The following is a 14,498-nucleotide window of genomic DNA, read 5'->3' as shown; positions in this document are numbered from 1 at the left end:
GCAGAGATATGCATTTACAAAAAGGCACACTGAGGAATGATATTAAAACCCACCACCCACACACCAAGCCAGTATACATGTGTGCTGCTCAGGTCTGCCATCTTTTACAGCCTGATAGTGTAGCAGCCAGGGGGTCTCGGTGTCTCTCGCTGGCGCTATCTCTCTCTACTTTCTCTCTAACCTCGATCATCCCAGACGTTCTCTTTGCATGCTGAGCAGCCAGGGAGTGCGGAGGGTCTCTGCTGCCCCCTGATGGCTGTACGAGGCAAAGTCTGTATCTTAATGTGAAGGAAAGCGCAGCGGTCTCTGTGGGAGTGGTGCATGTCTGTGACTGTGTGTGTGTTTGTGTTTGTGCGGTACACGAGTGTGGAAACCAAGCACAACCCCCGAACAGAACAAGGTTGCAATGTTCATCTCGTACGCTGTCAGGTTGAAGGGATAGAGAATGTGAAGCAGGTTGTGTGTTTGTGTGTCTGTGTTTGTGCCAAACAAGGATGTGCAGGTGTTGGTGGGTAACAACCTCCCCAGAGACAGGAAAAGCAGGTAAAGAGGAGATGGAGGAGAAGGGGAGATTAAAAGGGGGACTGTTTTAGCTCGTCTCTGAGGACAAAGATCATCTCCATTAGTCTTTTGTGTGTGTTTGTGTGTGTTTTCCCACTCAAGGTCTACACCAAGCTGGCAAAACCTGTAGTATTATGCTGCCGATTGCATCCGTAAAAGACTACCTCTAAATACAAAATGCTCTAAATACAAAAGGGTTTTTGTCTGTTTTACCCCACATGTCCTTGTATGGAAGCCAGGCTGTATCTGACACACAAAGGCAACAGTGTAGCCAAGCTTGCAACACCTGTCTTCATTTCTTTTGTATCAGGTTTTTTGGTGAGAGTAACAAGTTCAATAAGATGTTTTGGGTCATTGTTGTTTGGACTCTAATTTACACTTTTGATATTTGCTGGACTTTTTTAAATTCTGAAATAATTTTGGACTAAACGTAGCAAAACAAACTTGTGGTATGAACCCAGCATTGTTCATTTTGACTTCACTTTTTTGCAGGGTGGTGAAATTTGGGTATTTTTTGTTTTGTTTTGTCAGATGTCAGAAAATACCCTCGAAATAAGCGCAGAGGTATCAACCATACAGCCAGTGGGCTGGAACCATCCAGCCAAACATCTGGCCCATTAGAGAAGGCTGTCAGTCTCGCCCCAGCCTGAGGTCTAGAGCTCTTCACAGCCACGCTAACATGTTTTCAAGTAGGAGCTGGTGTCATTCAAAGCAATATTTGGGACTCAGGGTTTGACACACGTTCAACACCCATATGGAAAAGATTAGTATAAATTAGATATGTTGTAAAATGCACATTGGTTGTGCATGTTTTCAAGTATGTTCTAGCATGTATACATGCTAGAGGGTATGAATCTTTGTGAAATTATGATTTATGATGTATTTAAAATTGCTGTGGCTTGCTGCTGTCCAACTTTAGATCTGTGATGTGGTATTTCACAGTCACACCTTGCCTCCCAGTAATGCTATCACTGTCTTTTCTTTGAACGTGTCTGGAAAAACACTCTGGACCCAGACTGTTTATACATTTGAAAACTAAGTTAAGAAAAGACAAATGAATAAATCTCTCAAAACTAAGTAAATTATATTTCTTTAAAATGTGACAAGGATGCCACCAAACAGGCTTTCTATCCATTGTTTTCAGAGTTTGGTTGTATAAAGATGTCAAATGCCTAATTATAGATAGCAAAGCTCAAACTGTCATACAGTATAAAAAATGAGACAATATCATTGAATACATAGAAACTGAGCTGTGGAAGTGGGCATACTTACTGCTGTCATGCTGGCAAAGACCCACACAGGCACACCAGTTCCACACAGAAAGGTTTGTCTTGTCTCCTAACCACTCAACCAACTACGTCACCCAACTTTGCACCACCTAGGTTTTCCATGTTGACTCGCATCCAAGTACTAACCAGCTCACCAGCTCACCCGACCATAACCTGCAAGACAAAACTCTGTGTTTGCATCTTTGTTTTTCAATGTGCACATTTGAAGATGCAGATTCTTTAGCCTCCACCAGGGGGCAGCACTCTTAGCAAATTCCTATGCACAAAGAAAGCGCTACAAACAACAAGTAAAGTGATGAATCCAAGGAGCAGGTGTTCTTTATAATGACAGAAAATGAACTGAATGTAGAAAAGCTGGGACCTATTGCTGCTTTTGCATCTCTTATTCTGTTGTTACTGATCTTTGTAAGCGGATAGTTTATTAAATATATGTACCTATGTCCTTATTTACATCAAAAAAGGACACATTTTAGATTTTCTCTTTTTAAGATGGTATGTGGCTTTTCTTGAAATGTGGCTCAAGTGGCTTGACCTACTTGGGATGAGCTAAATGAGTTTGGCACCCCAGATAACAAATAGTTAATATCTATCCACCCCGAAGATCATTTCCTGAGAAGGTTTTCTATAGATTTTCTATTTTCTAAAATAAAATCTGGATTTTATTTTTGTCCTAAGGTGTCAATGACAGCTCGAGCGCCACAGCTCCCCACAGCGAAAGCTTTGATTAATCGTTCAGTGTTTGATTTCACACACTGATACCAGCGCCGCACCACAAGATGGATGTATCATGACCGAATTGCATCATGCTTTAATTATAGTCCCTGCAGTAACTGTTCTTACATTCCATTATTCCCTGAGTGTCTTCCCTATTAATCTCCTGATATCAGAAGCTTGTAAGAGAAAACACAAGGAGCCCAACCTGACCAATCGCACTACTTGACGTTTTCATCTGGTTGCTTTCAGCACTTCACTGTGGCAGCTACATGTGTATGTTCTATACAGACACACAGCTTAACACACTATCTATAATGGCAGCATTAGTATGCCCACAGGCCTAGAACAAAGAGAAGATTATGCATTTTTATGCCGCTAACCGCAAACCCCATCAGTCATGTTCATCTGAACAGCTACAGCTAAGGAAAAAATAAAGTCACCACACTGTCACAGAAATGCGGCGTTCCACCGCAATGTCTTTATCAAACACTCGGTGACGTTTCAATTAGAAATGCTAAAAATAATGAACCTGTCACTCCGTGCACAGGAATGACTCGCTTTCTCTCTCACTTTCCCCCCACTCTTGTGCGTTTGTGCGTCTGTGTGTGCGTGATCTCAGCTGTCATTCGGGTTTTAGGGGCCCCCATTGTGACATCAAGGAGTACAACGTCCTCTATGTGGTGCCAGGCTCCGGCAAACTGCACTATGTCCTCATCGCCTCTATCATCGGAGCACTCCAGGTGGTCATCATCTGTGTGGTGGTGCTCTGCATTACCAGGTGAGTCATGCTCGAACACACACACATATACAAAAACAGCCTACTAATGAGCCTGGGAGCAGTGTTTTCCATGTTGTGTGTATCTGGGAGTTACAGACTCCTGAGCATGTAGGCAACAGCTGAAAGGTCACCGAGGTTTTGGGCACACATAGAAAGTACTGTCACGTTCTCAGGGGGCACACACACACACACACACATATCTGAAAACCTGCAGGTGTGTATGCAAGCACAGAAACCCACACATATCTGTATAGTCCAGCATGCACACACACACAGACACTTGTGTTTTAACATAAGCATTTTGTATTCACTATAAAAACCCACCCACACTCAGAGCCACAAACACACACATTCACATATAGCCTGCAGCTTGTCTGCCTCTGGCTGACCTAAGCAATTTATGACATTTAATAAAAGATTTTAAAGGAGTTTTGACCGAGACAAAACTGCTCCTCCGAGCAAAGGAGGGAGGAGGAGGAGGGGCGAAATGAGAAAGTGGAGCAGGGTGAGAGGGTAAGGAGAGGAGATAAAGAAGCAAAGAGAGAATTTATAACACGAAATACAGCGACAGCAACACTAATGTGTCCTGCAGCGTAGCGATATCCATTTAACACAAAAACATACTTGAAAATTCTTCTACGAGTCGAAAGGAATGAACTTCCAAGCGAATCGACGCAGGCGAGCGTTTCAGCGGTTACTGACTCGCTCCGTCTCTGTCAAGCCGATCGAATTTGCGCGTCATTTGTTGCGTTTTATGAATGTTGCTGGAGTTTTATGTGATTTCTGTTTGTTGTAAAGATTTGCCATTCAGTTAAAGGACAAACAGGGGGAAGTGGAAAAGGTCATCCCTATGCTTTGCCTCTTGTGTAAGAGATTTTGTGACATCTTGGAAAAGGTCTGTTCAAAAGGACTTCCCTGCAAAATACCATGTTTCCACCATTTTATTTTTATTATTCGTTACTTCTGTCTTATAAAATGAACAGAACAAACAAGGCTTTTATAACTTGAACTTCTTCTGTGGAGCCCAAGCCCTCTGGTTCCTATGAAATTGTTGGCAAAGACAATATTTTGTTTGATTTTTCAAAGATGAAGATGTTAGTCATTTCCTACAAATTCAGCATCTTATGAAATGCTATTTTCTGTTTCTGTTAAAAAAGAAAATCATCTCTCTACAGATTGTCCTCTCATTTTCCCGCTACAAAAGTCTCAAACAGGTGTTCATCTGATTTGTTTTCAGATGCTTCTTTTGTTTTTGCAGCAATAAGTTTTGCAAGCAACGCTGAGTATTGCTGAATAGCATGGCTATGTACTCCGAATCACACGGAGTGCTTTGGGTTGTTTGGCACCAGAACGTCAGGCACAGATCCTTTGGATGCTGTGGGGTTGCTGGGTGGGGCTTCCATGGATCGGTCTTTTTCTGGCAGTCTAATTGGGATCAGAGGTGCTTGAAAGTCCTTCCAATGCCCTGGGATCTTTGTTATGTTCCCCATTTGGAGGTGAATGCGGCATACATCAGTGTAGCTGCAGTCACACAATCAGACACAGCTGAAACAAATCGCAAAGAGGCTGCTCAGTCTCCAGTTGTCAGGGAATACATTTCTCCCTAGCAACCTGTGGTTGCCAGGGGGCCACTAACTGGTCCCTGGCGTGACTGGAGCTTTAACAAATTTCTCAGTGACTGCCAACAACCACTCGCCAATCGATCGCGGAATGCAAACCTTTCAGTAGGTGTGACTCTCCGGTCTCTTGGCCTGGTGGATGTGGCCTTTGGGGGTTGCACGAGTCAAAGAAGCAGGCACATGAATCCCAAACTCAGACTTATTAACAGTGAACCTGAACATATGCAACATAAAAGAAAGAAGCAGGCTCTAACTGTGATTTACAAATGTGTTTTTCTTCATGCTTGTTTAAGGTTACAAATTAAGCTTTACTTTATTTTTAGTATTCTTTTTTTAATACTCAATTTGTTAGTGCTGTTACATTCTAAACTGTAGTCATTTTTAAAAAAGGTGATTTTTACTCATTTTTCAGTCATATTGCGTGTATCATGAATTCTTTTGGTCATTATAATCGTGTGCTAACATCTGTGTCCCTGACAGGTGATTTACATGAAAAAGGTTTGGGACCTCTGCTTTAAAGTATTAAAGCAGAGGTATTGTATTGTATTAAAGCAGCAGTCTGCCATCCATGTTTCTCCCTTTAAAGTCTGAGTTATTAGATTAATATTAAAACAGTAATTCATCTTCTTCGTGATTTTGTGTTTCAGGAAGTGCCCACGGACCAACAGGATCAACCGGCAGAAGCAGAACAATGTCCACTTCAGTTCAGAGAATACCATGCGCGCCTCCACCCGACTGATCTGAGCCCAGACACACCAGACAGAGTCCCCTCTCCACGTTACGGAGCACTGTGGCGTTAGATGTTTCTTCCCCGCCCCCAAGTAGGCCAACCCTGAAAATTAGCATCTGCTTCCCATCACTCTTCGCCCTCTCTCCCAGTATGAACTCAAAGAATGTCCATGGAGGATGGTGGCAAAGCAAAGACAGAGCTGGCACACAAGTGAGGTGACAATGATTACACATTGGAGAAATGCTGTCATCAGTCACCGCCGCCGCCAGCCCCCTACCCATGCCCATGTGTCTCCTTGCACCTTTTTCTGAAGGTTTTTCCTGAAAAAAACTAAACAAAACACGAACTATGAGGACTCGGGAGGGGGGGGTGCGGAGGATACTGAATGTGTGTGTGTGTGAATGTGTATTAGATGTGTGCACTTTGGTAGAGGTGGGCTAGCTGTTCTTTGTAGATGAGGGGTACAAAGCAAATCGGGGTAGTGCAAAGCAGGGTATCTGGCTTTTAATGAGGTGTGTGTTCAGCCTGGGAGGGGGGTGGGGGGGTTTGGGGGCTACACGTGATGCCTTGCACCTTGTGTTATAGGAGACCTTTGACAGAGGGCACAATGTTATTATAGAGCTCTCTGTTCGGTTGTGACGATGACGTCAGCTACTGTATCTTGGGTTCTATTTCCAATAGTTATTACTACGTTGTCTTGATGGGGTAATTTTTCTGTAAATGTAAATAAATAATTTATATCACGAAATGTAACATATTCTGTGTCGGTCTTTGTCTGTTTTGAAGCAATGACATGTTGGTAGTGTTTATTAGTGTCATAATCATAATCTGTATCACCATCCATCCATTTTTCTCAGTGTTTTCCTGTTTCTCCAGGGGGATACTGAGGCACGGTGAGTTATTGGTTTACACCAGTGTCCCCCTTCCAGGTGGAAATGCCTGGAAAATCTCCAAGGAGAGAATGCCTGTGGCATCCTGACTGGATTTTGGAATCACCTCACCTGGCTCTTTACGACATGAAGCAACAGTCTAGTTCCACACCTACACACATCACTCTTACCTTATTCAGACTTAGTTAAAATAGGCCAGTTTAAGTCAATTTTAAAGGATGGATTGGTCATACACATACTGCATATGATCTGGATCTCACTTTTTCTCATGTGACAGTTTCATTTGTGTGATTGTTTTGTGTCAATATGGGATGGATATAGGTATACCCCACTTCTGGCCCTGTGGTATAGCTGAAGTAGACTCTGCACACAGAGCTCATGGCCATCGATGGAGGCTGGAACTTACATAATCTCAGAGATTGAAAGCCTTACTTTTTGTTTTAGCTGTTTCTTCATCACAATGATCCGAGTTACTGTTGACATCACACCAATCTGCTCAGTCAGGGAATCAGTATCATCAGGTAATCATCAGTCAGGTAAGGTTGGGAGACATTTAATCGCCTTCTATCCTTAACAGTGAATCCACCATTCTGAAGCATAAGACCAAAGCCACAGGAACTCAAACCAGCTGCTTCACACTCAGCTGTACCACATAGAAAAAGTGACACAAAAACCTGTGCTGTGATTGCAGTTCTATAGGATGAGTAAATAGTAATCTGCAGTAATGCAGATCTTGTGTTGGTTTGTTATGATGAACAGAAAGCTGAGCACGAAAGTGAAGCTGTAGCTTCACTATCAGATCAGCATTCTCACCCACATCTATGGCTGCACGTGGAGGGTAGTGACCAAACAAGTTGACAGGTTGAGGAGCTCAGTGTTTTGAGAGGGAGTCAGAGTAGACTACTCAACAGTGCAAGTTGAGGTGGTTCAATGCATCTGACTAGGATTACCTTCTGGACACCTCCCAGTTGAGCTGTTTTGGGCATCTCCAAATGGGTAAAGGTCCTGGGCTAGATCCAGGACGTGCTGGTGAGATTATGTCTCTCAGGTGGAGTTGGAGAAGGTGGCTGGACAAAGGAGGCCTGGGTATCTCTGTCCCCACAACCCAGACCGGGAGAAGCAACAGAGGATGGAAGGCTAAGTTGCCAGTTCATACTACTTTATATTGCAGGGTAAAGAGGTAAAAACTTTAATATTAAGACAAATCTGAGCATGTGCCTGTCAAATGTGAGGAGGAGGAACTTCTTTTTAAGTTGACCTCTGAACTGAGCTCAGGGAGGAGCAGCTGTCCCTGAGGAGAAAGGGGGAAATGGCATAGAGAGATTTAGGGTCTGCATGATTTCTTTTGGTTTGGCTTCCTTGTATAAAAGCTTAGATTTCCGTGAGTTATTGCCCTTCCATTATTCAGATGTCACTCAGATGACTGATAACGGTGGTTTTGATCGACTCATCAGAGGCTTATTCGTGCAAATCAGCTTGCAGTCATTATTCATCTGCCTCAAACTTCCAGCAGAACATTGCTCACTAAGCAGCACTGTGATAGCAGGAAACATCAGAACTACAAGAAAGTGTCAGAAGTCCGATTGTAATTCCAGACTGAAAGTTTCTAACTTGGTAGTGCACAGAACTCTGTAACACTGTGGAGACTACATCAGCTCTATCTAAAACACAAGCAGACAGATCAAAAATGAACACACCGACATCAATACATCAAACTCTGATGAGACAGAGAAAAAAGCCATCACACAGAATTAAAGAAAGATGGCAAAACACTGTGAAGTGCTGATGGGTGGAAGGATCTCTAAACTACCTTTCAAGAAAGTAATAAAGACCTGAGGTGGGGTAAAATAAAATGCCTTTTCAGCATTAGGATAACTATAGAATGAAAACGGCGCTTTGCTTCTTAGAGCTGAACTCCCATGAGGGGAAGCAACCCTCTGCTTTGCATCTTTGTGAAGCAGGGAATTTAAAACCCCAAACACAGCTCAAAGCCAGATTTTAACATAAAGCCTTTTAATTTTTTTTACAGTTACACTATAAGTCATATTGGAATTATTTTGCATTGAATAAATTACATATCTATGACTTTCATAAAATTTTATTCCACGCTATATCTGGTATTATAAACTAATTAAAAAGTTTATTATTTTTTTATTAAGTGAAAACTAGATGATCACAAAGTCAGTTAAACTTCAGGAATATCAGTCTGCTCAGTTAGGAATCAAAACATCTTTGTCTCTGGTGCAGAGTGCCAAGTGTGCCCTTCAGTTTTTTGAGGAGGGTATTAATTTACTAAATTACTCTAAAATCTGAGTTTTAATTAAACACATATGGTAAGAAGGGGATGCGGTTCTGTAGTAAATTAGGCTCCACCCACCTTATCCAGCCACAACAGTAGTACTATACAGTGCTACATCAGCTACTGACACATGAACATAATTACTGATGGTGTTAATTACTCTTACATGAGTTCCTTTCTGCACTGAATGCATTTACTTTTGATACGCCAACATTATATTAATATACACTTACAATGAATTCAGTGCGAGTTTGCTCAGCTGTTGTTGTTGGGATTTTTTTTCACCTGATTCCTAAAACTAAACTATAAACTAAAACTAGGAGAGAAAAAATATTTTTGTTACTTTTTGTTACTGTGAATATATAAATATGTATTAAGTGTAATTATTATTTATTTATTTATTTTAGTTGTGGTCAGTTTGATCAGAAACTTGGTGAATCTGCTTACTGAGGAGATGACTTTGTTTCACGTGTTGTTGTATTATTGTAAAATTCTGATCTTCTCCATTTTTTTCCATTGAATCACCAATTAGATAATAAAGGACGAAAATAAACCTTGGGTTAAAACGGGCACTTTTTAAAAACTGTTTTAACAGTAACAGGTAACCACAGTGCAACAGGTGTCAGCCGCCACCAGATGGCGCTGCATTCACCGGAACTTGACCTCAGCATGCGCCTCTTCTGTACACAGCCGCGTCACAGATGCGGTAACATCACTGAGAAAGTGTGTGTTTGACGAGCTGTGCTAAAAAGTGGAATCACGGACTCATCAGAACTCATTTCTCATATCGAAACTGTTTGTGTAGTTGTCGTGGCCGAGTGGTTAAGGCGATGGACTAGAAATCCATTGGGGTCTCCCCGCGCAGGTTCGAATCCTGCCGACAACGAATTGATGTTTTAAAAACCGGTAATAGGGACGTGAGGAAATCATTACTGCTTACTAGAACCGCTATGTTTCTCTGTCATTCTATCAATTTCACGGCACCTGTTTGACATTAAATAGTATAAAACACTGGCATTACTAATAACCTAGGGGGTAGGGACAAATAAGTAAATACTTCAGCCTACTCCTTTTCAAACAAATAATGGAATGATATTTTGTAATGATTGTGAAGGCACATGTTTGAAATGTTTGAAATAAAAAGGAACTGAACTGAACTGAACTGAACCTCATTGTAGGTGCTGTTCTATTTAAGCCCAGAGTTCTAATAAATGTGATTAGTAACACCTGTCTTTATTTATGTCAAAACGTCTGCTGCATGGAAAAAGGTCTGTTCGAGGATTAAAGCTGATTTCCTTTGGACCTGACTCATCCAGTCACGATTAACGTGTAGCCTTCTTGTTGCCTGTACAGATGATTTAACTGTGTCCTCCATATTTGAGGCTTTTACAAGTTGGGGGGGCGTTGTTTATTTGTTTTTGTTTTTTTTACAGATATCTAATATGATAATAGGTTCTATGGGGTGACCATATTTTGATTTCCAAAGAAGAGGACACTTGGCCCAGTCATGATGAAGTTTAATAATAATACTGTTTGCTTAAAGAAAACTTTAACATATTTAAACAATGCCTTCTCTGATGGTGAATGGTGAAATAAAATGTCATATAGGTTTTTCCAAGTCAACAAATGCAAAAGACAGAGGATGGTTGGTCACCCTATAAGTATTGATTAAACCACCGATTTTTTACAGAATGAGTTACAAAATTACTTTTTTTTTTCCTGTGGGGCTGTTGAAGGGCGAACTGTAGAATGCACACTTCTTGAGACTTCTTCCAGGCGCCACCTAGTGCATTAAGAACATCAAAGTCACATTATTATGGGAATCGGCAAAAGACTATCCCAAAAAAGGAAAAGTTAACAATCCTAGAATTCTGCTCTGGAAAATCCTGGGTCATTTTGATAGAACTAATAACTTTAAACAATTACATAACCTATGCAGAGTTTTTTATGGAATATTCAGGAAAGGATACATTTCACGTAGCAGTAATTATAAGTATACAAAGAACAACAACATCTAATAGCACTCACATTTCCCTCCATTTTCCCACTTGCAACAAACTTTACCTCTTTAAACCTATAAGGAAGGGCGAGCAAGGTTGCTGTTGTATCAGTATCTCATAATGGAAATTGTGTAGTGTCACAGTACACACTTTACCCTTCACCCTCACTGAAATTACAAAGTAAAAAGTCATGGTTTCTTGCAGTTCAGTCATTGGTACACCCACTTATGTGTCTGCACAGAACCTGGCAGGACCCAGTCAGTGTAATCCTGTCAGTTTCCTGTCTCCCCCTGCTGCTTTAGGCTCAGATCCAATGGGCTCTAGGCCAGGGAGGAGCAGGAAGGAAATCTTTGTGAATGTCTGAGTATCTGCTCTCAGCTGAGACCCTGGAGTCTGGCAAATGCTACAGCTGATAACAAGTTCGCCCTCCAATATTTACAATTCTTCTTGCTCTTGGCATTCACCTGTTGTTCGGTTACGCACAGATACAGTAAAAATAAAGAAACTATTTTCTTTAACCTGTGCTCTGTATTGCATGCACTGTCTGTTTTACCACCAGAAGTGATATGAACATTACTTTTATTTCATTGGATGGTAAAGTGCAAACTGCGTCCAGGACAGAACCAACAGTTTCATACTGATAACACAACTTAGGCTCTTTGCAAGCATTTGCACAGACAGCATGCTAACACAAAGCAAGCCAAGATCCCAGAGTGATGATAAAGCTGAGTATAAGCTGACCCCAGGCCAGCAGACAGAGCCTGAACTTCAGCAGGTAACAAAGGCAGTGATGAGCGGTCAGCATTGCACCAGCATAGCCTCCATTGTTACTTGAATCACTGTGACGATTGCTTTGAAGTTTCTCTGGGTTGGTTTTCATCTCTGCTTTGCATTGTTAGTTTTGTGTTCATACATAAAAACTAAGAGAAAGATGCGTGTTCTCATCAGCACAGAGATTTGTGTTTGTGTGCGGAACTGTAGTCTAAGGTTTGTGTTGCTAACTGGAAGTTATGTGGCAATGTGTAACACAAAAAATAATATAACGAGTAGTGTATCAAATTACTTTTCTGGGGAGTAATTAACCCTCTCACCCATAGTGGTCACTACATTGAACAGCTATTCAAAGGCTGTTTTCTTGTATTTGTGTCAGTGTTGATGGTATACTTGCACATAAAGCACCACATTGGACACTGATGTGTCACTCCATACAGTGTCTAAGCATTAAGTTTTGGTGCTTTGTACTTCTATTGTAAAGAGCCTAGTTATAAAACTAATGATTCTGCTTGATTTCATCTTCTTCAGGAAGATTATGCAAGAACAGAACATTTATTTTCCCGCTTCTTTAAACTGTTTGATCCTATTTGCATTGACAAGCATTTAAAGGCCTCCTGTTTCTCTTTGCAAGTCAGCAGACTCTGCAGAAGATTTGCACTTGTCAGGTCTAGTTTTGTTTTCTCTCACCCGTTACAACCCCTCTGAGCTGCAGCCGTAATAGTGGAGCGGAGGAAGAAGACACTGCCAATTTTTACTGTGGATGCAACTTCAAATTTAATGTGAGTCTGAACAAAGACCCCAAATGGACAATAACACCCACGGTTTGATTCTATGTTCACCTCATAACAACCTGCGCACATCAAAAAGAAACCCTGTAGACCAGAGCGCATTCAGGACTGGAATCTGACACCTTTCTTAGAAATGCGTGACTCCTCATCTTGCTCCTTTTTTAAACAGCATGTTCAAACATGCAGTCTTGCTTTCCAGGGTAATGAAACACGAATAATCTACATACCACTAAAAATAATAATAATAATAACATATTCTCTACTTGAAGATCTCCCTCTGGAAAATTACAGGCGGTGCTGAGAGAAGTACCCGTGATGAATTAAAAAGAAAACAGTGAAATCAAACCATTTTGCTAGGAGGCACGTGGCTGTGTTTCAGGAACCCTCACTCGGGGGAAGCACCAAGCTGAATGACTGGGCAAGAGAGCCCTCACATTGATTTTACAATCAACAAATGGCATTTCAACCACTTTTTGCAGGGAAGAATTGGCTCATTGGTTTGAAAATTGATGGTGTTGTACACATGAAAACATGCACACTTGACCAACGAAGAAGTACACAAATGCCAGGCATTCCCTCACATTCTGAGGGCATGTGTGTAAAGCTCACCACCTTGGAAATTGGTCCATTAGCTCCAGAATTGATAGCATCGCAGAAACACACACCAAAGAAAACACACGCACACACTCTAGCAACGTACAAGGCCACCTTTAAGTGAGCGTGTGTCTAACACACGCTGGTCTGTGAAAAAGGGTCATTTAAAGATCCATCGCCATCTGTTACGGTCCCAGCATGCCATTTTCTCCTCTGTGGGGGCCTTTGATTTAACGACAAAAGGGTAACATTGCTTCCTTCCTTCCCACTGTGCAACCAGACATCCAGTCATAGCTGGTTATACAAATCAAACACTGCCGGGCATTCATCGCATCATCACAGGTATGCCCACCTGTGAGGGATTGTTGCTGGTAATCACAAACATTAGGGGTCCCATTTAAACACTGATCAGGGACTGTTTGTTGTGGTTCTTGCAAATATCACATAACCAGAGAAAACTAACTATGGAGTTTGAGTAGACAGATGGGTGGTTAGATTTGAAATACAGTTGGGTTTTTTTTGTTTTTTGCAGATTTGCTGGAAAATCAGTTTTGTGGTTTCCAAAAAATCAAAATCTGTTAATCCAAAATTATGTTTTGGGAGATTTAAAGGCCTCAAAATGCCTAATTATCTCCAACATATGAGTTAGTTCAAAAGCACAAATCTATTGTGTCCTGTTGTGTATTGGTCCTACTTTGGTAGGAATTTGGGTCTTTTGTCTTGGTCTTGAGCTTTGGTCTCTATAGCTAATTCCCAAGCTCACCCATTTAAATTTTGTTAAAGGGTTTAAGGTTTGTCTTCATGAATAACTTGGTGGGACAGCAGGTTTTGACACAGGCAGCTGTAGGTGCAATTTGTCTTCTAGGTCTAACTACTAACTGGACTCCATGATCACTAGCACTCAACTCTGTTGGTGCCCTTTGGAGCAATTTAGATGCAGTTATAGATATAACATGCAAAATTATATCCAATATTTTTAAGCACCAGTTAGACAGTATCTGTCCTGGTGACAAACCTGGAAAGTCTTCCTATCGTCAGCTAATAATTTAATACTGTCTCATGCAGATGTTGCTCTAAAAATCCAACTTGCTGGTAACAAAAATATCCCCCCACCCAACTGTTCTCCTTATCTCTACGCAACTTTTTTTAGCCTCTTTTTGTTTGTTGTTTTGAATTTAGGACCTGCAAAATCCATTCTCGGTGGGGCAGCAAAACCTTGTCTTGGTCACCGAAGTAATTAACACCAAAGTGATGATCAAATGGATTTAGAAAGTCAAGACAAAAAACTGAGCAAATAGAAGAGTGTGTTGTATCTTGCTAATGCTGGAGCAGGTTTTCCTAAAAAGTAGACTGACGTGTATTTAAGATGATGAGTAATGTTTTTGTTTAATCCACTGACAAAGGTCCCAGACTTAAACATCACTGTGAATTCAGTATCCATAATGCACATGCAGCAGTTAAA

General features: G+C 41.2%; 1 protein-coding gene and 1 non-coding gene across 2 annotated transcripts in view; both read left to right on the top strand.

The window, feature by feature from the left end:
* LOC146691292 (tomoregulin-2-like) overlaps positions 1–6,439 on the top strand; it is a 136,849-nt gene extending 130,410 nt beyond the window's left edge. Inside the window, exons 9-10 of the mRNA XM_085434651.1 lie at positions 3,184–3,342; positions 5,609–6,439. Of these exons, the coding sequence (XP_085290777.1) occupies positions 3,184–3,342; positions 5,609–5,705 (256 nt within the window). The 3' untranslated portion in view covers positions 5,706–6,439. The remainder of the gene's footprint in view (positions 1–3,183; positions 3,343–5,608) is intronic.
* A 3,245-nt stretch (positions 6,440–9,684) lies between these two features.
* Positions 9,685–9,766, top strand: trnas-aga (transfer RNA serine (anticodon AGA)). Its single transcript has one exon. It is a non-coding gene; the product is annotated as a tRNA-Ser (tRNA).
* Positions 9,767–14,498: the final 4,732 nt, after the last annotated feature.

Source organism: Copadichromis virginalis, linkage group LG16, assembly GCF_057382275.1.
Source record: "Copadichromis virginalis isolate Kocher_CV1m ecotype Utaka linkage group LG16, C_Virginalis_male_GT1.1, whole genome shotgun sequence".
In the NCBI taxonomy this organism is placed as follows: Eukaryota; Metazoa; Chordata; class Actinopteri; order Cichliformes; family Cichlidae; genus Copadichromis; species Copadichromis virginalis.
Note: the sequence above shows the minus strand (reverse complement) of the source record. Positions and strands in the feature narration are given on the sequence as shown.